The following is a 26,670-nucleotide window of genomic DNA, read 5'->3' as shown; positions in this document are numbered from 1 at the left end:
GTGTGTGTGTAGAGTAATTTGTAAGGTACACGTGCACACACATGCACGCACATAGACGCACGCGCGCACACACGCGCGCATGCAAACACACACACACACACACACACATTAGACTTACATTCACACACACACACACTCATACACACGCACACACACACACAGACTCACACACATACACACACTCACACACACACACACACACGCACGCACGCACATAGACTCACACACACATACACATACACACACATCCACACACACACACACACACACACACTCACACACACACACACACACACACACTCACACACGCACACACACATAAATGGGGACATTTATATTTACATGGATTCATACAATGTTATGTTCTGTCATGCAGTTCACATCCAGGTATTGTTTTGTTGTTAAGATAAAGACGATAGATACACACAGTCCAGGGTTTGGTATAGAGGTTTTAAGGATGAATACTGTGTGCAGAAATGTGGTCTCCTCAGCGAGAGGGCCCCAATTCAGGAAGCAGTTGATTATAATCCATCAGGGGTCGGCTTTCAACAAGAACGGGCCCCTACGCGCACGCACACAGACACACATAGATACATCTATGTGTGCACCGATGAGATCATGGCAAACACACGAAACTCACTTAGTTTCGCACATACATTGCGCACACACACGATCACAACGCACACCACCCAGTCACACACACACACACACACACACCACACACACACACTGGGTGCTATTGAATGACACAGGGAGGCCCTGGACGTCTGGGTAGGATTATGTCAGGAGAGCCAAGGCGGTGGTCGGCGTGGAACATCCTGATAGGCTAAAAAGCCAAAGTCCTTAAACGCACACACTTCACACACTTCGTGAACACATGAATGCACGCCAGAACTGTGCACGTGCATTGACATCAATGCATTGACGGAATATATAGGTGGAGACAAAGGGAACATGTTCTCAGTGCTGTTTTAGACCCCTGTCTCGTATAGGTCCTGTTTTTCAGTACTCGCCTCTCCTTCCCCTTCCCCTTCCCACGTAACCCAGTATTCTTTATAATAAATGAACTATGTTAAAACCTTGCCTGTCTTCATTCACTCGACGGATGGCATGCATCCCAACCAGATAATACACTTCATAAGTGTGTGTGTGTGCGTGTGCGTGTGCGTGTGCGTGTGCGTGTGCGTGTGCGCGCGCGCGCGTGTGTGTGTGTGTGTGTGTGCGCGTGCGCGTGTGTGTGTGTGTGTGTGCGCTCGTGCGTGTGTGTGTGTGTGTGCGTGCGTGCCCAAGCGAGAAAGTGGGGACTACGGATGTAAATTAGCATCACTGCTAAATCCGAAAAGTGTATTTACGCCACATTTACATGTACTGTTCATTAATATGCTCTGTCCCGTCCAAATAAAGTAAAGCGAGAATGTAGGCGTGCGTGGTGAATGAATATAAATATGAATATAAATGTCAGTGTTAATCTACCATTGATTTGTGCCGGCATATTTTGCAGTTGGTTAGTACCACTACAGTATCCCATAGGCCGGAGCCTGATTGGCTATAGTTCCAGACTATAGCCTTACAGAACACATATCATAGCCAGAAAGGACAATTGCTCTACAATTATAGAGGTCATGCGCGATTGCATGTGACATCATCATTATTCTCTCTCTTTGTCCCCACATACAGTATAGGCACACATACAGAGTCAATGACCCATAATGGAGGTCCCCACTTTAGCTGGCGTTGAACACCAAGAAGACCAAGGAGCTCATAGTGGATTTCAGGAGGACTAGGGCTGTCACTCACGCTCCGATTCACATCAACGGAGCGGAGGTCGAACGGGTCCCAAGCTTCAGATTCCTGGGGGTCCACATCTCTGAGGACCTCTCCTGGACCCTCAACACTGCGTCTCTGGTCAAGAAGGCCCACCAGCGTCTCTTCTTTCTGAGGAGACTGAGGAAAGTAAACCTATCTCCTCAGATCCTGGGGAATTTCTACCGCTGTGCCATCGAGAGCATCCTCACATACTGCACCACGGTCTGGTACAGAAACTGTACAGCCTCTGACCGGAAGGCACTGCAGAGGGTGGTGAAAACTGCCCAACGCATCATCGGAAACATCTCTCCCTGTCATTAAGACCATCTATGACAGTCGGTGCCTGAGGAAGGCTCATAAAATCATAAAAGACCCCTCTCACCCCAACCACAGTCTGTTTGCCCTCCTCCCCTCTGGGAGACGTTTTAGGAACCTTGGTTCCAAGTCCAGCAGACTTAGGAACAGCTTCTTCCCCTCCACTGTCATCTACCTAAACTCCTCATCCACTCCTTTCCCTCCTCCCCCCAACCCAGACACATCCTCCTAGTCTATAACACTATGTGGACTCATGCGATATGACAATGGACTTGTGGAATATGGTCTCTGGACCTTAGTTTAGCACTCTGTGCATTGGGCCACGTGCAATAAGGGCTACGTGCAATATGGGCTACGTGCAATATGGACAGATCATGTTTTTATTCTTCCTCTCATATCTTATTTATTACTTATTTAAAGGACTACTGCTCAGCTCATGCTACTGTTAATACTGTACTACTGTAATTAATGTATCCTCCTTGCTGACATGTTTGCACCATTGGTGAGATGCGAAAATACTTTTTGCTGTGCTGTACTTGTACTGTACATTGACAATAAATCTCATCTCATCTCCTACTGTAACACCTCTTCAACACTAGTGTTTGGGATCTTCTGGACTGCGTGCGTGCGTGCGTGCATGCCGTATGAATGCCCTGGCCTATTGTATGTGATAGCATTATGGGGAACTTTTACTGCAGGCGTCATTCCAGAAGTCAGCACAGAGCCTCTATGTGGTCATACTCCTAATGAATTGAACCTTTAAATTCAGCTCACCATTGCAGCTCACTGCAGTATAAATGAATGTATATGTTTATGGATCTTTGTTGACCCACAGTACTTTGCACACTGCAGTTGCAGTAAGAACCGGCCCACGGTGAAATTGACCAAAGAAGAAACTTGGCCATGGAATGTAGTACATTATAGGGAAGTATTTTACTTAGTTTGATCTTTATGGGAGCTGCATGGTCCACTGGAGATAAACAGAGGTCCAGGAGAGGGTCATACAAGATCAATAAAAAAATAATATCGCACGCACGCACGCACACACGCATGCACACACGCATGCGCACACACAAATAACTCAAATAAACTATATTTTTTATTTTTTTATCATTATTATTCTTTAAAATTTACTTTGGGAGAGTAAAAATAAATCTAATGTGTGAAGTGAGCGGTGCAACTGTACCATGTGGGGGTCCCGGGGGGATCCCTGCAACATCTAGACACCCAGGAATGCGCGCCCAGGGGGGCGGCCCGGTTCCAGCGAGCAAGTATTACATTTTCATGTAATACTTCAAAAGAACCATCACACTGGGTTTCTTATAAAACCTGTCTATGTGCTGTAAATCTCAGAAATGTCTTATACAGTTGTGTGTGTGTGTGTGTGTGTGTGTGTGTGTGTGTGTGTGTGTGTGTGTGTGTGTGTGTGTGTGTGTGTGAGAGATTCCGACTACAGCTGATTCTGAAAAGCCTTCTAATATTGTTCTGAATCAAATATTTTGTAAGGCCTAACCCAATGTGCTAACCATCTTGTATATGCAGTAAATGTTCTCTGTCTTGCATTTTGCCGGGTTTTTTTCTTTTGTTAACGATGATGAACAAGATTATCCGTTCATGGGCTTCTAAAAGATCAGTGGTACCATGTGGGAATAGCCTTCAGAAGCTCTCCATTCTCCATTCCTCTACCCCTCTCTCTTTACTCCCCCTCTGTCTACCTCTTTCTCTCTGCCTCTTGGTCTCCATCTGCCCATATCATTTTCCATCACTCCGACGTTTCTCTTTTTGACCGGTCCCAATGATCTATATGCTTCTTTCACCTCACCCAAGATTTCAACACCTCCACCTCCATGTGTTTCTCCCCAACCCCCTCTTTCTCTCCGTCTCTTACTCTGATATCTCTCCATTTGTTACTCTAACCCTCCCCCCAACCCTATTTCTGTCTCTTCTTATCCAGAACGCCGGCTATGATTGGGTGCTCCTTTGTTGTTGACCGTGAATACTTTGGAGAGATTGGCCTGCTGGACCCTGGAATGGAGGTGTATGGTGGGGAGAACATTGAGCTTGGCATGCGGGTAAGGACTGCTTTTTCAAATTGTTAGTTGATACAGTAATTACGCACTGGCAAAATCCATTTCCCTAATTTGTTATTGCTGTTGCTTTGTTGGTGTTGAACTGTGGTGTAAAATTGGCTGAGCGCTGAGGAGCTGTCCAAGGTCCTGGAACGGACACTGTGGAGACGCAGGTTTTTTCTTTTCCTCACACAGTTGAGGTGATGTGTTTTCTGTATGGATGGAAGTTTGAAGTAAGCCAACATATAATAATACCACTTTGCACCTTGACTTGTCTGCTAAGGTTTGCGATTATACCTCATTCTTTTCCCCCTCCCCATTCTTAAACTTTATGTATCACGGGGAGTTTCACTGAGCATGAATGATCTTTTTCAGCTGCTCTCTACTTCACACACAGACATTACAACCTGGCAACTGCCCAGTATAACCAAAGTCTTATACGGTACTGTTGGAAACTGTGCTCAGGGCACAGAGAGGAGTAAGTCGCAGTATAACCAAAGTCTTATATGGTACTGTTGGAAACTGTGCTCAGGGCACAGAGAGGAGTAAGTCGCAGTATAACCAAAGTCTTATATGGTACTGTTGGAAACTGTGCTCAGGGCACAGAGAGGAGTAAGTGTTGGTTTTTCTCACACAGATGTTTTTTCTTCCACAATGGCGCAGTTTCGTTGTCACTAAATTAGTCTCTGCCAGGTCTCCTCTTGTTTCAACACATACACTGGGTCAGATAAATGAGCCGGCTGCTGTGTCATGCTTTGTAAACAACTTTTTTTTTGGTGAAAACGACAGTGAAATCTGATCTCCCTGTGTTTCTGGTCAGTCATTATTTTTGCAGGGTATTAGATTGTTTTGCATTTGTGTTCAACTAAAGTATAGCAGCCACAAGATGTTGTTGTGAGTGTCTCTACTGCAAACAACACACTACCACCGAGTCACCTACAGGATGTCTCCAATGTGCATCGAGGTGACGTTGATTCCCAATGAAGACCCGCGCTTGCTTGCTTACTTTTATTGCTCTACCAGAGTCCTCTATCCTGGGCCTTCTTTCCCAGCTGTTTCCATGTCAGTCCACAATGCTTGATGGTGAAGACTGGTGCACAAACATAATAATGTTAATCACGCTTTCATATTGCTTATTACTAATGCAATACGAGATGGATTTAGCTTCGCTAACAGTTTGACTGCTGAAAACGATTTACCAGACTTTTAATCAACCCCCCTTCACTGCCGAGATTGTTGTATTACCTTTAGAGCATACGCTGAATTATTTGGGCTTTTAATCTGCGAAAATCGAGCGAAAAAAGCTTCCTCTGTTTGTTATGAACGATCGTACCACCCGCCATCTTGGTACACCCGGAAGACGCAGCACAGGACCCTCCTCCATGAGGCGTTGAACCCCATTCGTTTGCATTGGCCTCAATTTCCCAGAAGCCCTAGCAGCCCACAGCATGTGACGATTTCCGGTTTCATCATCAAAACGAATGCATCTACTCTCTTTCTCCGCGGCGGATTAAACACATAAAACAAAAGTCGAGTATGTCCGATATGGCAGCGACATTAACCTGGAGTAATCCATTCCCAGCACGGAAACTGGAAATGCGACATCGTTGGCACAGGTTTTTTGTTGTACACTATTTTTAACTTGCCAGCATGTCTCATGATGACGATTTCCGTTTCAGTCGGTACACATACAATCAAACTGGTTTAAGCTCATATACACCAAACCGGGCATACCGGACATCGACCCATGCATATGTTCATGTTCAATTCTTCGTTGTTATCTGAGAATCAAAAGCAATCTTCCTGGGCCAGTGATTGCAATGGTGATCTTAATTATAATTTAGTGGCAGAATATATATATAATTCTGAGAAATTAAGACCACCAAAGAGCTTGCACAGGCATTCAAAACCATGAATTAATTACATAATCTTGCGATAAATGCAAAGTGCGTAGGGTTGTGAATTAAAATCTCACTGTAAACAACCACATAACCCCCCCCCCCCCCTTACTACCCACCCTTATTACTTCATGGTCATTATCTTCATCCTCTTCCTCTTCATATTCCTCCCATATCTAATCTATTTCTGTGCTTGGACCCTGTTAATTGCTGCTTGCGACTATATTTTATTTTGATCTATTCAGTTAGGTAGGTCAACTTCAAGTACATCTGTTCTGAGTCAACCAGTCGAGATGCATGCTGCATCAGCAAAACTGCATTCAAACCCCTTTAGGATCCAGGTAAAATAAAGGCTTTCCTTTTTTTCTCCAAGTTCAAATAGACCACCATAAGCAGAAAATTAAATGGCTGAGATAATTGCTGGGAGAATAGATGCGGGTTTCTTAAAAATACATTCCTCCACACGCTGGAGGGCTCCAGATGCCGTTTCAAACCACAAAGAAACCAACAGAATCCAATATTTGGGTAGGGTAATATTCAGATGAACACACAGTAGTAATGGAAAACAACTTGAAATTAAATCTATATTCAGAGTTTGTAACAGCTTATGATGAACCTTCCTTATGTTTTGTACCCTGAGGCAGATGCGGCTTAAGATACAAAACCCAGGGGCGTCAACAGAAGCCATTATTAAACTTCTAAAAGTCAGAAAGTCTTAGATGGGAGTGGAGGAAAAGAGAGTGGGTATGATGGTGGGGTTAGGGGTGGTGGGGCAAAGCTGCCTTAATGCAAATCTTCATCCAACCCAAAGGCTCTAAAGCCTCTATAAGGAAAATGTAAATCTCTTTTTGCCAGCGTTTGAGTTGAATTTAACGCTTCGCGTGAGCGGAGGGGCTGTCTGAAGAATCAGTAAGTGTTTAAATTCAGAAAATGTTTCTCTCCAGCCGAGCAGAACTTATCTGAATCTAACCCCCCCCCCCCCCCCCCCCCCCCCCCCCCACACACACACACACACACACACTCCTTGGGCTTATAGGAATGAGAAATGCTTGAGAGATCGCCACTGCTTCATTTAACGGTGTCCCCACATCCATTTAATCAGATCTGGAGATGGCTCTGAACGAAATCTCAGAGACGTGTCACAGCACCTTTTCGAAACAGCAGTCGAGGTGACGGCAGTGGCTGCAACTAGAGAATTGATCCCAGTTGCACACACTGCTTTATTGGCGCACACGACAGTTATAGTTGTTGATGGCCATTTCAGAGCTCTCCCGTGATTCCAAATGGACTGGAGTAGCACCCACATACACCCCCCCAGCACCACCCCCCACACCAACCTCATCAAAAGCAAGTTCATTTTTCTGCCATTAGTAAGCATCATCTAGCCTCTAGTGTCTTTAGCTAGAGCTTGTTCTTGCATTACTACATTGTTGTGAGTCATCACTAGAGGGAATGCATGCAGCTCTCTCCACCTCGATTGCTCACACTCAAGGTTACTCAGTGTTTTCTTATTCAAGAGGTTTGCTTTTGCTGTATAGTATGTGTGCCTAACAAATCACAGAGGTGAGTTAGATGTGGCTTATATACTGTAGGAGAGATTTATCCATCCGCAACTATATGAATGAAGTCAGAAACAAACCTATTGAACTTTGATATAGTATAATATTGCTTGGATTTATACTCTGGCACAATCACACAATTACTGCCCATCAAGCCTCTGGCATTTACACTATGGAATATTTATCTCTTTAATTTGTTTATGGCATTTCACTGAGCGAATATGCCTGTGAACACAGTACCCATGTCATGACCACGAATGCAAATGACCTTCTGTCCTGTTCGGCCTTAGAATCATGTGTGTAGGAAATTAAGGCACACAACGTCCCAAAAAAGGGGGTAATTCAGCACGGTCACAAGCTTGAATCGATCCATAGTAACAGCCTGGCTGCAGCGTTCAACCCATTCATGTACAGCTACTAATGGAATGGAGATGGGCCCCTGCCTGGCTGACGGAGGGCAATTATTCCTCTAAGACGATTCTACGGCCCACGCTCAAGCTCAATATGTGGTGTCAGCTTGAGGGAGTTGCCATTTGGGACATGGATGATTGACAGGAACATGTTTAACAATTAGCCTGGTGCTGCTCTCAATAGCCGAGGCTGCCCAGCTCCGTTTCACTGGAGAGGGGCCGATGAAAGGAGAGGATATGCCGTTATTTATCATTTACTGCGCGTTCTGCCTTCTGCAGAACACTCTCTGAGTACAACCCATTGAACCCTATAGTGTCCCTATTCTGTGGGCTTGTTGATTGGCTATTTTCAAATAGCCTACATTTAAATAGTGGTTAATGTATGTTTTGAAATATTTCAAATTAGGGATGTCCCGATACACTTCTTTCACTTCCGATCCGATCCCGATACGTACATTTCTGTGTCAGCCGATACCGATACCGAATACCGATACCAGTGTCGTGATCTCATGTTGTGTTCATAGCTGTCTAGCTATATATATATCTCATGTTGTGTTTATAGCTGTCTAGCTATATATCTCATGTTGTGTTTATAGCTGTCTAGCTATATATATATATCTCATGTTGTGTTTATAGCTGTCTAGCTATATATATCTCATGTTGTGTTTATAGCTGTCTAGCTATATATCTCATGTTGTGGGTAACCCTTCATTTTTTGGCTAATTACCAGGTAACTACCCAGTATTTATAAGTATTTACTCTGCTACCAGGTAAGTTACCCATTAGGTACCAGGTAATTACCAAGTATTTTCCTGACAACTACCAGCTAATTATATGGTAACTGTGTTCACTGTGTTTACATGCAACTACCCATGTAAACACATGGGTAGTTACAGGAGATTGCCAGTTGTTAATAAGTAATTCCCTGACAACTACAATGTAATTACCCGATAGGTACCCAGTAAGTAAGGAGGAACTGTACTGTGAAAGGAAGTGTTCTATTTCCATGATATTACCATGTACCTACCTGGTAATTGTAGATTATGATCCTCCTCCATTACCCATCATGGTGTATTTTGAACATAACAGATAATAACTAGGTATTTACACAGTTGGACCACATACATTTACAATGATTTCCATGATATTACCATGTACTTTCACTGTAATTGTAGGTTATAATCCATCATTACCCACCAGGATGTTTTGAACATGTTACCTGGCAATTTCCAGTTATTTACACAGTAATAGACAGTTGGACCACATACATTTTCAAAACGTTAACAGGTAAAACCTTTCAAGTTACCCTGTAAGAAAGGTGGAACTGTACTGTGAACGGAAGCGTGGCTTATTTCCATGATATTACCAGGTATTTACCCACACTGATGAAAAAAGAAAACTCCCTATGTTGAGATTAAATGAACAGATTACATGTGTTCAACATCAACAATTCATGTTTGACCACAGGACGTGATTAGAATGTTTTGAGTTCAAGTGAGTCATAAACTTATAAGCTCTGAAAGTGATTCAATCACATTGACCTAATATATTTCAATTGAGTCAAAAGCATGGTGCGATTTAGCAGGAAGTGCCCAGGTCTCCTCTTTCCCCCTCTTTCGCCATTGCTGCTGGACGTGCTGGTGGCCTAGAAGCAGGGGAGGCATATGGTAAGGCTATGAATCTTAATTATAATTATTATAAGCCTGATTTCCCTGGGTTTTCATGCTGGTGTTGTTATGTTAACAATGCTAGCGCAGGTTAGCTATCATGTCATCTTGCATCAGACTAGAATGGTGTTGTGTTATGATCCTACCAATGCTAAACTCATGTGAAGCTTTCTGTTTAGTGTTTAGCTAAAAGCTACAGTACCAAGTGGTTAACATTGATGCACTAGTTTAAGCAGAGCAGTAGTTCGTATCTCTCTTTCATTTGCATTACAATGATAGTCATCAGCTGACAGTCATTAAACTAGTTAAAAAGGAAAGGGGGAAAATCGCGGAAAATCGTCTTTTTTAATGTTCGTTTTTAAGTCGTTTTACAAAGGTAACATGTACATGCCAGGTAACATGTACAAAACATCCTGGTGGGTAATGATGGATTATAACCTACAATTACAGTGAAAGTACATGGTAATATCATGGAAATAAGCCATGCTTCCGTTCACAGTACAGTTCCACCTTTCTTACAGGGTAACTTGTAAGGTTTTACCTGTTAACGTTTTGTAAATGTATGTGGTCCAACTGTGTAAATACCTAGTTATTATCTGTTATGTTCAAAATACACCATGATGGGTAATGGAGGAGGATCATAATCTACAATTACCAGGTAGGTACATGGTAATATCATGGAAATAGAACACACTTCCTTTCACAGTACAGTTCCTCCTTACTTACTGGGTACCTATCGGGTAATTACATTGTAGTTGTCAGGGAATTACTTGGTAACAACTGGCAATCTCCTGTAACTACCCATGTGTTTACATGGGTAGTTGCATGTAAACACAGTGAACACAGTTACCATATAATTACCTGGTAGTTGTCAGGAAAATACTTGGTAATTACCTGGTACCTAATGGGTAACTTGCATGGTAGCAGAGTAAATATTTATAAATACTGGGTATAGTTACCTGGTAAGTACACAGTAAATACTTATAAATACCTATCTGGTAGTTGTTGACAATACTTGGTATTACCTATAGGGTCTACATGGGTAACCTGCCTGGCCGCAGAGTAAATACTTAAAATACTGAGTAGTTAACTGGTAATTACATAGTAAAAACCTATAAATACAGGGTAATTACTAGGTAGTTGTCAGGAAAATACTTGGCAATTATCTGGCAATAGTGGGTCATTTAACATGGTAAGTAATTATACAGTAAATAGTTATACATACAGGGTAATTATCGAGTAGTTGTCAGGGGAAATACTTGGTAATTACCTAGTATTACATAACTAAATAGTAGTTACCGGGTACTTACCAGGTAGTTACCTGGTAATTAGCGTACCGTAAAATGAAGGGTTAGCGTGTTGGGTTTATAGCAGACTCACTCAAATATGCACTTGCAGTTTGGGCAGCTCCAAAGCAAACATCCAACATTGTATTTACCTGTCAACCCCTTACCCCTGTGTCGGATCGGTGGTTAGACTGGCATATTCACCGATACAGTTATAATCCGATATGACAAATAAGGGCCGATCCGATACTTTTCCCAATACCGATACAGTATCGGGACATCTCTAATTCAAATAGTAACTAATGTTCAAATAGTTGTAGTGGAGTAAAAGTAAAGTTATTGAAATTTGGAAATACCGGTACTCAAGTAAAGTAAAACTACTCCAAAATTGCACTTAAGTACAGTACTTGAGTAAATGTAATTAGTTACTTTCCACCAGTGGTACATAGCACTGTGAAGTGTGGTGGTTGTCAATTTTGAGTAATGATGTAAGAGAATAGTACACAGCTGCGAGGAGGGAAACTAGATCAGACGGCTCTCGCTGGAGTTTTCTTTTTCTTTCTTTAGAAAGGGACAATTTACTGGGCAGGTTGTGAAAGAGAAGTGATGAGCACAGAGAAGTATGGCAAGACTAAACTACAAAGGCCATGCAAGCCAGTGGTGGAAAAATAATTACTGTAAGCACATTACTGAAGTACTGTAAAGTATAATTTTGAGGTACGTTTACTTTACTTTAGAGATTTACATGTATTTTATGTACATATCTTTATGTATATGTATATTTACTTATACAATCTGATAAGGTCAATATTACACTTTTTACTCCACTACTATTTATTTCGGTAGAGTATCTGCTATCTGGTGGTCTCGGAACACATGTCAATGCTGAATTTTTGACCCAGTCCAGCCCTGAATGCTATACTTGTACTTGACTAACTCACTGTGCCTACCGTAGCTCACTGAGATGTAACAGAGTGCAATTCATTATGTTGGGCAGACACATGTCCAGCAAGATGACGTCTGTATAGATTGCAGGCTGCCAAATAACTGTTAAAATATGAGCCAGACTCTTCTCCATTATACAGTATTTATCTCAGGTGCAGGTGCATCTTGTTTGCTATAGCAAGACAGAATTAAAGCAGCTTATTTTGCCACATGTCCCAGTGGCATACGATTTGGGATTATTATGAAAACATTTAGCTCCCCCCTCAAAACCTTTTTCACAACCTACATGTCTGGAATTGGAAATTAAAATTCTGCTTACCACGAGGATGAGTTTAGAAACAGGGCAACAGCCAAGGATGGAGATGATGATTTCTGCCACAACTGTCAATACACATTTGTCGCATCATGCGTCTCTCACCTCCCCCTTCTCTGTCTCACTGTGCCTTTGCTGATATAGCAACCGCTAACATGTCCCTTCAGGCAATACTGTACAGCGGGAACTCTCTAGCACCACATGCATGTAAATATACTCTATCAAAGGTTAACGCTACCATTCCAAGTCAAACTGAATTACACTGTGGAATTAAACATATTTATTTATTGTGTTCAGAAAACACAGACTGTGAAGAATGATGAAATGTGACAAAGATGACACTCGGCTGCATTCAGCATCAGGGCATATGCACTGTGGCAGTGTGGTTAAAGCCTGCATGCACCTGACCGACAGGTCTCACAGACAGGTCTTGTGGACTACCGTATTCCCATAAGCAAGTCTCATGTAGACAAGAAAAATGACCACAGAGGACACATACTGTAACTTTGTGACTCTACTTGCAATGATCTGCTCACAAAGCAAGATCATTTCACATATTAGGGAATGAGGCCCATTTTGAGCACAAGGAATGAGCCCCAGAAGTCCTCTGAGCCACCTAGGGCCACCATCCATCCGTTTAATACAACCTAATGAGCTTTGTCATTGTATCACAATTAGGGGTGTAACGATATAGTAACTGCATTGAAAAATCGACTTTAATTTCATGAATCGAAGTATATCGAAATGAAAACAGCAACATTGATTTTGTATCGAATCGTTTTGCTATGCAAATAATCGATTGTATCAATACTACATTTTTGTGCATGGTATTTAGCAATTTTTAGAAGATAAAAGAAAAAGAGGGGATTAATGACTTAGTTTAAAATAATGTCAATGTATTTTAAATAGTTACTGTATCAATTTCAAATCATTGAATCGTATCGGATTGGATCGCCATAATGAACCAATATCGTCCATGTGTCGTATTGTCGACCATGTATCGTGATGCGTATCGTATCGCTGTTAAAAAGTATCGTCATAATCATCATATTTCAATAACCAATATGAAAGATGGCCCACCTTCCTGCTGGAGAAACCCTTAACAAAGAACAAGAATTCTTAGTTTTGGCATAATGGTGTCATGGAGTCCTCTGAGGTTGACCCCCTTGACACACCACATGTGCAGTTACACTGAGTATACTTCTTTAAGCAAGTAGAAGTCTTTTGCACAGTAATTAATAAACACCTTGTTTTAAGGCCTGTGTTTTTAACCTCATGGGCTGTGCCTCCAGGCGCCTGTGCTTATAATCTGTCCACAGTGAAGAGAATAAAGCTAATTAAAATCTGCTGTAGCTGGAACACAAGGTACCACAGAGGAGGATTGTAATTAAATTTCACTTACACAGAGCATCTAAGCTTTATTACAGTTTGGAACAGTTTTTGTAACCATCAGAACTGATTTCCATTTCAGTTTTATTTTATTTGTCAAAGGTCAAAGGGCTTTGATACTAATTATATACTATATATTTCAATGTATTAGTGGAGGGAGATCTTGCTGTTTGAATTTCTTGTTTATACTTGTTTTATGCTTAGTTGTGTTTATTCTTAACACACAAACATTTATACTTGTTTTATGCTTAGTTAGGATGTGTTTATTCTTAACACACAAACATTGAGACAATTTTACAGACACACCACACTCATTTTTAAATGCTTCTGGTCTGAAATTAATGTGGACTTGAGTCCATGTTAATTTCAGGCCATTTAGCTAACCATTCTTTCTGTGTAGTTCTTAACAGGTGCTGCTTCAAAACAGAAAAACGTTGGTCAGATGCTATCTGATTCTTAGGTTGTTGTGACATCTGCTTCATCTGGATCTGCTGAGCTCATGCAATATGATAAGGAGATGCAGATAGTTTACTGCTGTTGTAGAGTAGGGAGAATGGGGTAGGTGAGCCTTTGGAAAGCCCTACTGTACGTTTCAAGGAATTGAAAAACAATATGCAGTACCAAGGAACATTCACAGCAGCCATGTCATGGTTTGGATCATGTAGTTTGTAAAATAGAGCCAAAATGGTGCTTTTTGCAAACTAAAGTGATTTTATTGAACTCTCAATATATACAGTAATTATTCATGTGTCTGAGGGGAGTAGATGTAAGTAAGGTTGATCAGGTAGTGTTTATGCTAGTTGCAACTTGAGATTATAGATCAGAGGTGATATTTGCTCTGTCCTGCTAACAACTTCTTTCTTCTACAATGTATTTAAGACTGTGTCTATAGCAGGGATGGGCAACATTGATGATGGAGACTGAGGGCCTCTATAGTTCCACACTCACTCCAGACTCCAGAGGGCCACATTGCATACTGTCATAGCAAAGATAGCTGATCTACAACACTTTAATACTAGTCATTAAGCTACATATTTAGACTGAAGTAATTAAAGTGGCTCATGTTTGCATGTTTGGAATTGTAACAGCCGAAATCAATAATTTGTCAGTATTCTGATATTAACCTGTGGGCCGCATTAAGTGATGGTGGGGGCCGCATGTGGCCCGCGGGCCGCCAGTTGCCCATGTATGGTCTATAGGTTTAGATTAGTAACTTGGTTTGAAGTAAATTGAGCCTATATTAAATCAATTACAATACAATATATCTTAAAATATATACTGTAGCCTACGTGAATAATTACGTATTAGTTTATGAAGACAGATAAAAGCAATGTTTTTCTTTCATTTTGACTTATTCTATGATGAATAGCATGTATTTTATTATTGTTTTGAAAGTTGTATTTTCTTAACCTGACGCTGCCAGATCCAAGAAGCTTGCTACACAAATTTGTTTCACAGCTTATTGGGATCTGGGATCGCGGAAGCAAATTCGATGACGGGGCTGTTCCTTTTTTTCAAGATACTTGGTAGATGATTGGATGGGACCGTCTGTCTATCACCGTGTGGGCGTGCAAACACAACCAATCATATTGACGTGTCTATATAGCTTCACGTCCGGTTTCGCACATATCCCGCCCTTAGCTCACGCTGATTGGTCCGGTACGGAACGGATTTTTGTCAGCTCAACTGCCTGAGAGATCCCAGATGATTGCTGTGTTGGAGAACATGGTTACCCAATACCGCCCTCATCTGGCAGGTCAGGTTAGTATTTTCTGGCCACAGTAATGGAAACTGCAAAAGAATGTCTCATCTTACCGCACTCTCCCACATTGTGATTTCTTAAACACAAGTTAAACACAATCTCAAAAAACGATTTCAGTCAGAATTAGATTCAATCTACATGCTTGCATGTTGGTATTTCAGTACAGAGTAGGTAAATAACTACAATACTAAAGTATGAAACAAACAACATGTGGAGGTGCCTATATTGCACAGCGAGTTACCGCAATGACCATAATAGCTACTTGTGAGTCACAAGGACCTGAGTTCAAACACAGCTCCTTCTTCTTGTATGTCGTTTCCATCTTTCTAGCCATTTCCTGTCTCACTACACTGTCCTAATGCAAAACAAAACTCTGAAGATATAAAAAGAAAAGAAAACAACAACACTGAATACACACAAAAATGTAGTTGAAAGAAAAAAAGAGATTTCTCCTCTGTGGTGTATGTGCTTTAGACTCCCTAGCTTTCCACAGCAAAAATAAAATAAAATCTGTCACCTTGAAAAGGGCAGCTACTGTATGTCATTAGGACCCGACATTAAGTCCCAACCATCTGTGGACACCAACCATTCGGACAGCTGCAAACTCACCACCACATACTGTACAGTACGCATCTAGTGAGCAGCAGATGATGGAGGGGGCCCGGGCTATTTGTGGGCCTTTTCTAACAAACAGAGCCATTCCTGAAGATCGGTACAAATCTCAGGCTGCTGAGCAATTTGGCTATAGAAGTTCATCAGACTGCAACGATGGAAGCGGAGAGTTATTGGATAAATGCCATGATGAGGAATGCTGCTGGATCCTCCACATGGGAGGGGTCATTCTAGCAGAAAACCCGGTCGCTTCCATAAATCAATTATTGACTTCTTGCTGTATGTAACTGTAATGTGAATTCCCTCTATTGGCCACTGTCTTACTGGCCTGGTGCATGACCAATTACATTTTTCCAGAATACTTTCCTTCATATAGCTGGAACATGGGAGGAGCTTTTCGTCAATTCACTGCTGTGTACAGGTAACGATAAGGGAGAACATCGGCTATTGATCAATCATTTGTCTTTTTCAATGCCTGCATTATTTAGTGAGTTGGATCAATCCACCGGGGCTTAATGGAGTGAGAGTTACTTACTCCTGGTTCAATACTATATGCCTTTCAGCCTGCCGCTATGAAACTGATGATAGACAGGAAGAACAGATACAAATATGAAAACTGAGTGTTCAGAACAACTGGATATCTTCTCATTGCAAATTAAATTAGGTGTTGCATAGTTTTGTAATCTATCCATTCTCGAAGTGTTCGAAAGTTGTTTTTCCACATAAATCTACCATAGGCTTGCCATTCTAAAACACTGTGAATCTGCAGGCAATGTGCTTAGATAACTCAATCAGATACAGTGTGCTTGTTTGTTGTAGTGGCTTCAGATTGCGCTTTTTTGTAGGAATGCGCCATTGCATGGGCGGGAACCCCTATTGGTATCTTACCCCCTCAGGCCGGGCACCCATATTTGGGTTCTGTACAGTATGTACAGTATTCAAAAATGTAATTTTTTTGATGCTGCTATATAAATATTTGAAGTTTTTCAGAAACCTTAGGTCAGGATTTAGAGGCGTTTTTAGAATCGGCCTTATGCCTAAATGGGTTAATGGAAAACCTCATATCACTGCTTTCTAACAGTGATGGGTAGCACATTCCTTCGACTTTTTATCCAACTGAATTACTGTTGTATGACATGACTTCCTTAAGCTATACCGTTACCTGGCTCGAAGACAGGTTCCAGTGGTGATTGGGCCCAGAGGGACAACTACTGTAATTAGACAGACCTTGTCAGTGGACCTACTATCTGGCATGAATCATAAACTAAATTAAGGACCTCTTCCGAGTGTAACTGGCTAACTGCATGTATTTCCCACCTAAGGTATCTTTAAACACACACTCGTGAGGTAATTAACATGATCTCAAATGGATTGTGCATTTCACAATTATTGTTTTCTTTTTCCTTTTAACCCATTCTGACCTGAGATCAGATTCATACGAGGTTTCCACCGGACACACACTGGTCTGATGAACCCATTCTGACCTGAGATCAGATTCTAAAAATGTCAGTCGCGCTTAGATTTTTCAAAAATAGCAGACCTACAAGCTCGTATCGCGCCACTCGGTGGCGCGATATGAGCTTGTAGATCTGCTATTTTTCAATAGCTAAAGCATAACATGATGCTGACACCAAAATGGGTGCCCGTTCAGAATGGGTTAAATGAATAGTAATTCACCATATTCACATGGCGCCAATCTTGCCATTAAGTTAACGAAATGCCACCCCGTTGCCAGCCTACTTTTTCAATGCAAAATTACAAGTGTGAATATGGTCTATTTCGAAGCATCAGCCTCTCTCTCTCTCTCCCTCCCTCTCTCAGAGCATACACCAGGAACTAAACTTTTGACAAGAGCAGATAGTTTATTAGCTCGTTACAATTATTATATAATTGTTTTAATTTGTATGCTTAATTGGCACTGTAGATGTCTTAGTTTTATTGGGCAGAAGAAAGTGAAGAATCTAACAAAAGGGCCAAAAATGTGAGGACCTGCAGCGATATGCACTGATTCAGCTGCAATTTCACAGGCCCTTCTGTTACAAGCAGCTTTTAGGAATATGGGGCACTATGATAGAATTGGCTCTCTGTGTCTTTCCATCTTGCCCTTTCTCCCTCTATATCTGTCTGTCAACACAACCCAGCTGGCTAATACAGGTGTTTAGATGGAGGCTGGCTCCTTGAGCCTAATCCTTTGGAGTGTACGTGCTACAGACGAAGGGAGTAGCGGGGCAGCCTAACATCGCAGCACTGCCTTCTGCAAGAAATGAATCAAGCCAAAATCTAAACTTTTGTGGGAAAAGAACTGACACAAATTCTTATAAAATTATTGCTAGCATGAATTAAGAGACTATTCCGTTGTACTGTTTGAAGGGGGGCAAGAGGATATAGCAGACTGAAACCCTTCGTTTTTTTTTTTTTTTTACCTCTACTTGTTCACACAAGAATTTTGACTGACTTTAACTGACTGTAACTGTGAATGCTACAGAAATCTTAGCCAACTGTGAATGGTAAATGTTATTCACAGACTTGTGTAAAAGAATATCAATCAAAAGGGAAATGAGAAGTAGTGTGAATGAAGGAATTATACACAGATAGTACACCTAGGTTTATAGTACAGCAAGGTCTTTCTCTGTAACGTCAAAAAGATGGATGAAGGTAGACGTGCAAGCACATCATCTATGCAGCTTGGATATTCCATGCTTTTAATGAGCATTTCTTGGTGTGCCATTGAAACAGAGTAGTTCTGCGTAGAGAAGTCCCTTGGTCACAAAAATAATCATTTATATTAAAATGAGGGAAGTGTTAAACTCCCCAGACACAAGTGAGCGTACACTCATTAGCTCAAGTGTGGCTACAACCAGCCTGTGGATGTGAAGCTATTCTTTATTTCTTTCTGTTAATTGTAGCTTCAAGTAAATCCTCTAGCTTGGGTTTGCTTAAAGATTTGCCCACCTTAGTTTGGAATAAGGATTTGGAATTCCCATATGTGTGGGATCCACACAGTTATTATAGATATATAGATCTTGATCGAGCCTGTCTCTATTGTTTAGAATGCTTTTGGTCATGGTGGCAGTCTTGTGTCTCCTCCTGCAGTGTGTTTTTGAGAGTCTGGGTTTTAGGGGCCTTCCAAGTTGAAAAAGTCTCTACTTTAGCTGTGCCATATAATGCCACATCACCCTCTGGTTGAACGAAGAAGCCAATCAATAGCAAAACATCGTGATCAGGGCAGAGATCAATTTAATATCAGGTCAACATACATACAGTACAAAAATGTTGTATTGCATAGCAGCAAAGATGTTGTACTACTGTAAATACTGTAACATTCAACTATTTTAGTTGACTACCACGTTGCACGGCACTCACTGAAGCAGTAGGCTACTACACGCCAAGGGCAGCTAAAGCAGCAAACCTGCACAACAAAACAGATCAACACTGAGGAGTTCTCTGCATGTGGATTTCTGTACAGTAGTACTAGTAATACTAGTAACTGCTAAAGTGATTTATGAAAGGGACACAGAACTATTTGTGGGTTTATTTGAGCTTTTTGATTGATTGATTGATTGATTGATTGATTGATTGATTGATTGATTGTAGGGGTTGTTTGAATAGGACCAGCACGTGCCGTTTTTCCCCCACAACATAGCACCTTGCTATAGCAACCTTGAGGAAAATGACCAGTGGTGTAAAGTAACCAAGTACATTTACTCAAGCACTGTACTTGTAATTTTGAGGTATTTGTACTTTACTTGAGTATTTCCAATTTCCAATACTTTTACTTCTACTCCACTACATCTCAGAGACAACATTTTCTCCACTTTTACTCCACAATTACAATTATTTGAAAACTTTAGTTACAGGTACAATAGTTACTTTGGAGATTTAAATTTTAATTAGAAATCAAACATTAACCACTTCAACCCTATATAAATTTTGGCCATTTGAAACTAGCCGATCTTGTAGATTTTTCAATTTTCAAAAGATTTTGTATACATTTTGAACTTGTGAACTGGGCCATTCTGCAATATGAGTACTTTTAACCGTAGTACTTTAAGTAATTTTTTATGCCGAATGTCGATACTTTTGTACTTTTACTTGAGTACATTTTTAATACAGGACTTCTACCTGTAACGGAGTACAGCTACATTGCAGTATTTACACTTTTACTTAAGTAAAACATTTGAGTACTTTTTCCACCACTGAAAATGACTAGCCAACATTTTCAAGACTACGGGAGATGTTCCTGATGGCATGCCAAGAAACCTATGGACAGATTGACCAGTGATTAATGTGACCTTATTGAGAATAAGTGACCTTGACTTAGACTGCTTAATGGAGAATCATGTCTGCCATAACTATACCCATAGTCGTTGGCTATATTAAAAATGGTGACGAATCAGCCTACAGGGCCGAGGTGGCAGCCCTCGTAGACTGGTGCACTTCCTAAACCTGGCTAAGACCAAAGAAAAATTTCTTTGATTTCCGGAAAAAGGGGATTATCCCCCCATCCCTGGTTATCGATGACCAGCCTGTCGAAAGGGTCGACAGTTTTAAATTCCTTGGCACCACTATATGCTGCTCCCTGATATGGGAAGTTAACACTAGTAACATCTTGAGTAAAGCCCACCAAGGGCTTCACTTCCTACGCCTCTTAAAGAAGTTCGGTGTGACTGGGGAGGCGTTGGTTCACTTCTACAGAGCCACTGTGGAGAGTGTCCTCATCTTCTCAGTCACAGTGTGGTATGGAAACACCACCGACTTAGAGAGGAAACGGCTAGAAAGGGTGGTATGCACAGCGTCAAAAATCATTGGCCTCGACCTCCCATCCGTCTCCTCTATCTACACCATACGCACTAAGCGCAGAATGCAGAAGGTGATCGGTGACCCCTCCCACCCTGCCTGCTCTCTTTTCGCACCCCTGCCCTCAGGTAAGAGACTCCGGTCTCTAAAGTGCTGCCTTTAAGAACAGCACTTATCCCGAGGCTGTTCGCCTCTTGAATGCTGACCCTCTTTTCACTCGCACTTTACAGCGTGAAGCTGCTTTGTAAAACGATGAACTGTGATGAATTTGCTTTTTATGAAATTGTAACGTTTTGCATTCTTCTTATTTATTGGTCCCCCTCATATGATGTCTGTACTTTTGTATCGTGTTCTGTCTGATTATGTGATGTGAATATGTGTATGTATCGTATGTATGTTTTTAGTGCACTGAAACAAATTCCAATCAACTCTGTTGACATGGCAATAAAGTCTTGAATCTTGAATCTATTACAATAACTCTCAGGAGGGCAGCACTAGACAGAGGCTAACCTGCATTTTTTATTTCTGCTTTATTTCTGCTTTATTTTGTATTATTAACTTTTGTTTGTATGTTTTCAGATGGACTTCTGCCATCTTCATTTCAAAATCAAATAATATCAGACAAGCTATACTTCATTGCCATTCAACATCACTAGCCACCATGACAAGTTTTGTATTTATTCGTGGGTGCTTTGCGGTCACTTCCCCAATCCCAAGTCTGTTGCCCTTGGCGTCAGTCATGCATAGAGAACAGGCAATAAAAGCAGAGATGAACTCTGTGCGACCCCCTGGCGACAGATCCAGTGTCACTCAGACACATCTGAGGCCTCTCCTCTGTTCATTCCTGCAGGACATTGTTCCACCCTGTCTGTCAAATCGCTCAGCAGCCTCGCAGAGTGAGGTGAAATATTAAGACCATGCGATGTGACCCCCGAGCAGCTCTCTCATCATCCTAGCCAGGGTCCCACAAGCCGCTTCTTTCCTTTCATCTCTGCCTCCTTTCTACCTTGACTGACAAAAGGACTCGACAGATACTTTTTTATTGTGGAAAGTACCACTAGGCAGATGACGTGTGCTTAAGCATGACTCCTGTTGCTCAAAAGAGTGAGCGTGACACCAATATTACCAGGATCAGGGCTAGGACAGTACTTCAGTGAAAAGCGCATACGGCACCAATACATCCAGAGTTAATAGGTTCTACTCCCATTGAGACCACCAAGCTGAAAGTGTTTGCACTCACAGGTACTACAAGGCAGGCACAATGGATAAAAATGTGCCTCAAATGATATGTTCATTACAACTAGTGGAGCAGGATGCCCTTGGGGGACCTCAAGCTGTAAGAAGCTGCTCAACTAGTGGAGCAGGATGCCCTTGGGGGACCTCAAGCTGTAAGAAGCTGCTCAGAGAGGTGAGGAGAAACTCTATTACTGCACTAATACTGACAGACTGGGGTGATTTTTTTTAAAGAGGGGCGGTGGAGGGACTTCCTGTAGACTGGCCCAGATCCAGCAATGGCTCGAGAATGTTTTGACTGGGGGTGCTATGGGGGTGCTCATGGCTATTTAGAGGGCGGGCTAATGCATCTTGGTTTACATCGAAGTCAGTCAATTGGGCTTGTTTGGAGGGGAGGCTTAAGGGGGGCTAAGCCTCCACCAGAGGAGGCTAAAGCCCGGGCCCCCTTGCCCCCCTGGAGCTGTCCCTGCCCAGATCATATGCTGTACTTTATAGCGAGCAGGGAGATAGGTCGGTGCATGCGACTCAGTTGACATGTGCTGAATAGTACTGCAGTGCTGAATAGCTCAATAATTAATGAATTCATTCATGAAGAACTCAGGTTGACGTTGGAACTTGATTGTTTAGGTTATTGTGTTTTTTGTATAGGCTACACTTTGTGGGCCAATCTTGTGTGGTTGTTTTGGTTACTTTTACTGGTCAGACTTTTGAACTCAGATATCTGTGTCCCTCTGGGGATTGTATTCAGATTGAGGTCATACGATCATTTGCATTGCTATGTGTACAACATGTTACCAATAAGTCTCACAGCAGTGATACAGGCCAACAAAAAAAAATTATGTTCCTATAATATGCCTTTCCATTCACAGATCCCTACTGACTGAATGACTGTAAGTCAGCCTCAGTATTGATTATTATTGTGTTAACTGATTGAAGCCTGTTTATTCTGACCGGGCACCCATTTTGGTGTTAGCATCATGTTATGCTTTAGCTATTGAAAAATAGCAGATCTACAAGCTCATATCGCGCCACCGAGTGGCGCGATACGAGCTTGTAGGTCTGCTATTTTTTGAAAAATCGAAGAACGACTGACATTTTTTAAAATCTGATCTCAGGTCAGAATGGGTTCATCAGACCAGTGTTTGTCCGGCGGAAACCTCGTATGAATCTGATCTCAGGTCAGAATGGGTTAACAGCACTTTGTGCTTTCTTTACAGCTCATGTTTTCTGCAGTCGACGTGGAGCATATCACCCAAATGGCCCTGTTCCCAATTAAGTAACTGTGTACAGTGGCAATCAAATTAAATTAGCAATTACATTACCAGTACATCAAAGTGAATGCTCTCTTATTAAGTGCTAGCCTTTTAATGATGTGCTCTGCAGTTTTATCTGGGGTCAAAGCCAAATGGGCTTTTCTAAAAAATATATACCACCAATGACCTACAGTGCAGGATGTCAAAAGAGTAAGTTAGAGAAAATGTATTATTTGGTATTTAGACTTTACGATGTGCCTTTGATGCTAATGCAGTGTGGTGCTCAACTGTTGCCCGTCGAGTGGCTTTTATTTCCTGTGCAAGCCCATTTCCACCAATGTGATGCAAAAAGTTGTTATAATAAGACATTTTATCGAAATAATGACATAGTATCTCAAAATAATGTCTCAAAAGAACGAGTTAGTGTCTCAAAAATGAGATAACTCAAAAATAGTGACTTAGTGGAGAATTCTTAATTTTTACATACTAGGACATTATTTTGAGAATATCATTTTTGAGATATGTGTAATTATTTTGAGATAGTTATGTCATCGTGCGTGCATGTGTGTGTGCGTGAGAGTGTGTGTGATAATCTCGCGAAACAATCAGTCCCCGTTTGAGCAATCATGTCCAATCATGCCCCGTTTGCAGTGCATGCTGTGCCAGTAGGCCAAGAAAGACACTCCCTAGTGTCCAAAACTATCCAAACTATCAATGATAACTATGCTTTTTATTTTTATTTTATGAATGCATTACCACATACCTACATTACTTTTTCTAGGGATGAAGGCATCGGATTTGGCTACAAATACAGTACAGGTGTGTGTATGTTACTAGACAGCTGGAGAGATGAGGGGGCCTCTGTTACTGAGTGAGCAAACAATGATTGCTATCGGAATATAGATTTTCTTTCTTTTTTCTTTTCAAAAACAAATCACTTGCTGTTTACCCCCGATATAGAAGAGCCACAGGTCTTGGCAGAATAAAAGACTGACATCACAATAAAGATTTTTTTATACAATCAAATGTTTCAACTGAAAACATTAATTCAAAACCACAATCACAGACCCTTGCTTAAGTTACGTATCTGATAGTTTAACTCAGTATACTCAATATAAAACGTGATGTCAGTTTGTGAATGCCACTTCATTTTGCAGTGACTGGTTTAATTAATACAGAACAAACATGCTGTAATGTGACTTGTCAGCTTAGATAATTGCACCTTCAGATCAATAATTTACCATGCGAGTGTACAAGGCGGGAGAGACACCGCGGTAAAGGTGCTGTCAGCAGGGAGTCGATGTGTTTTCCAGCAGAAGGAGTATCAGGAGCAATCATTGCATTATCATGATGTCTTTTGTGCCCAGAAAAAAAGGACATCAGCCATTTGGTCTGATTTGTTTTGCTAATAGCTTGGTGGGCTGGAACCAGACTGTGCGTGCGTGTGCATGGAGTAGAGTGATAAGATAACTCTGAAGCGTGACATGCACGGTGTGAAGCCAGTATTGTGCTGCATGCCACCTGTTTTTCCTTCCAAATCTCCAGCTAATGCCTTGTGGTTTTGGAGAAAGGTCAGATCAGAGAGATCAGAGTTCATGAATGTTAAAATGTGGGTTTTCCACAGACACCGTGTTCCAGCATGTTGGCTGTATTGTCAGTATACTTAATTTAGCAACTACCGGTATATGGTTCTCTTCTCTTCCCTCCTTATTAAGTGCCACTCTTACCTTTTCCTCCTTATACTGTGAAGAGCTCCTTTTTCTATATAATTTGCAATGAGGAGTGTCTTCTCCATCCAGGAGGCGCATGCTTACACGCCATACACATCCTGCAGGCTGGTACTGTATTTGGTGGAATGATGTTCGTTATTGCTTTATCTCTATCTTTCTCTCTCTCTCTCTCTCTCTCTCTCTCACCCTCTCACTCACTCACTCACTCACTCACTCACTCACTCACTCACTCACTCACTCACTCACTCACACACACACACACACACACAAACACACATGCGTGCATGCGCATGTATTACACCGAACCACTCACATCCTCACACTTGGTATCACTGCAGATCAACAGCAAACAGCATAAGATGAAAGCCACACATAGATGACTTACTTACACACAGTCTCTTAATTAAAGTCTGTTCTGCTCCCTGATGTAACAGGTTTTTAGCACATCAGACAGTACAGCAGCAAACCGACCCTTATGCCCCTGTTTTTAATGAGGAGTAAATGGATGCATTATTTGAATATAGAGAATAGTTTGCTCATTTTGGATAAAGGCAAGCCTACATTCATAATGTCATCTGTTAAAGCTGGTTGCTTTGTGACCTTGTGAGACCCCTTGGCCCTTACTTGTAATAATGCGTTTTTTTTATTGTAGTGCCGTGGTTGGGATGTGCCAATCCTTTTCAGGGAATTAGGATTTATACAGTACCAGCCTGAGGGGAAGTGAAGTGATACTGCACCTGAACTGTCCGCTGAGTTGTCTCTGTGTTCTGCCAATGGAATTGTGTTGAATTTGGTTTCTCGCGCTGTTGCAACAGAGGAAGGAGATTCATGAGGAAAGGATTGAATGCAGGAATTACTGCTCATGGCAAACAAGACCTGTTACTGTGCCAAACTTGCAAACTTGTATACCGTAGTATTGCTTTAAAGATTGACATGGTGTTCAGTCAAAGAGCATTCCTGAAATGCTTGGTTTGGCTAGATACTGTGGGTTCTTTGTGTTTAGCAACCTGGCATCCATGCTTCTTCTATATAATGTCATGCAGGGAAATTGTAGCTCACACAGACCCAGCTAGGTATCTGACCTTCTGGAAATGTGCATAGGGCAATTATTGATATTCAATCTGCTTTTAGTGCTTGGCTGCCTGTAATTACTCAATTATCTTCTATAAAAGAAATTCACCTATATGCAAGGCCACATGCACCTTCGCACACAGATATGTGCACATACATGTATGCGTACACAATAAAGAGTATTGATTTTTATCCCATTCTGAACGGGCACCCATTTTGGTGTCAGCATCATGTTATGCTTTAGCTATTGAAAAATAGCAGATCTACAAGCTCATATCGCGCCACCGAGTGGCGCGATACGAGCTTGTAGGTCTGCTATTTTTGAAAAATCGAAGAACGACTGACATTTTTATAATCTGATCTCAGGTCAGAATGGGTTCATCAGACCAGTGTGTCTCCAGTGGAAAACCTCGTATGAATCTGATCTCAGGTCAGAATGGGTTATACAAAGACCTGGATTATGAAACCCAAGAGATAACACATCACCAAATGTCTCAGCCATCAAGGCATAGGCCAATAGCTGAATTTACAAGAGGCTAGTTGTTTTCAACCCTG

The 26,670-nt window shown here is 41.5% G+C and overlaps 1 protein-coding gene across 1 annotated transcript in view; it reads left to right on the top strand.

The window, feature by feature from the left end:
- The window catches only part of galnt9 (polypeptide N-acetylgalactosaminyltransferase 9), a gene marked incomplete at its 5' end in the record, with an annotated part of 118,461 nt that overhangs the window by 69,372 nt on the left and 22,419 nt on the right, over positions 1-26,670 (top strand). Inside the window, one exon of the mRNA XM_083784803.1 lies at positions 4,076-4,193. Coding sequence (XP_083640929.1) covers positions 4,076-4,193 — 118 coding nt within the window. The remainder of the gene's footprint in view (positions 1-4,075; positions 4,194-26,670) is intronic.

The sequence above is a fragment of the Protomyctophum parallelum genome (genome assembly GCF_964188405.1).
Source record: "Protomyctophum parallelum genome assembly, chromosome: 15".
Taxonomy (NCBI): Eukaryota; Metazoa; Chordata; class Actinopteri; order Myctophiformes; family Myctophidae; genus Protomyctophum; species Protomyctophum parallelum.
Note: the sequence above shows the minus strand (reverse complement) of the source record. Positions and strands in the feature narration are given on the sequence as shown.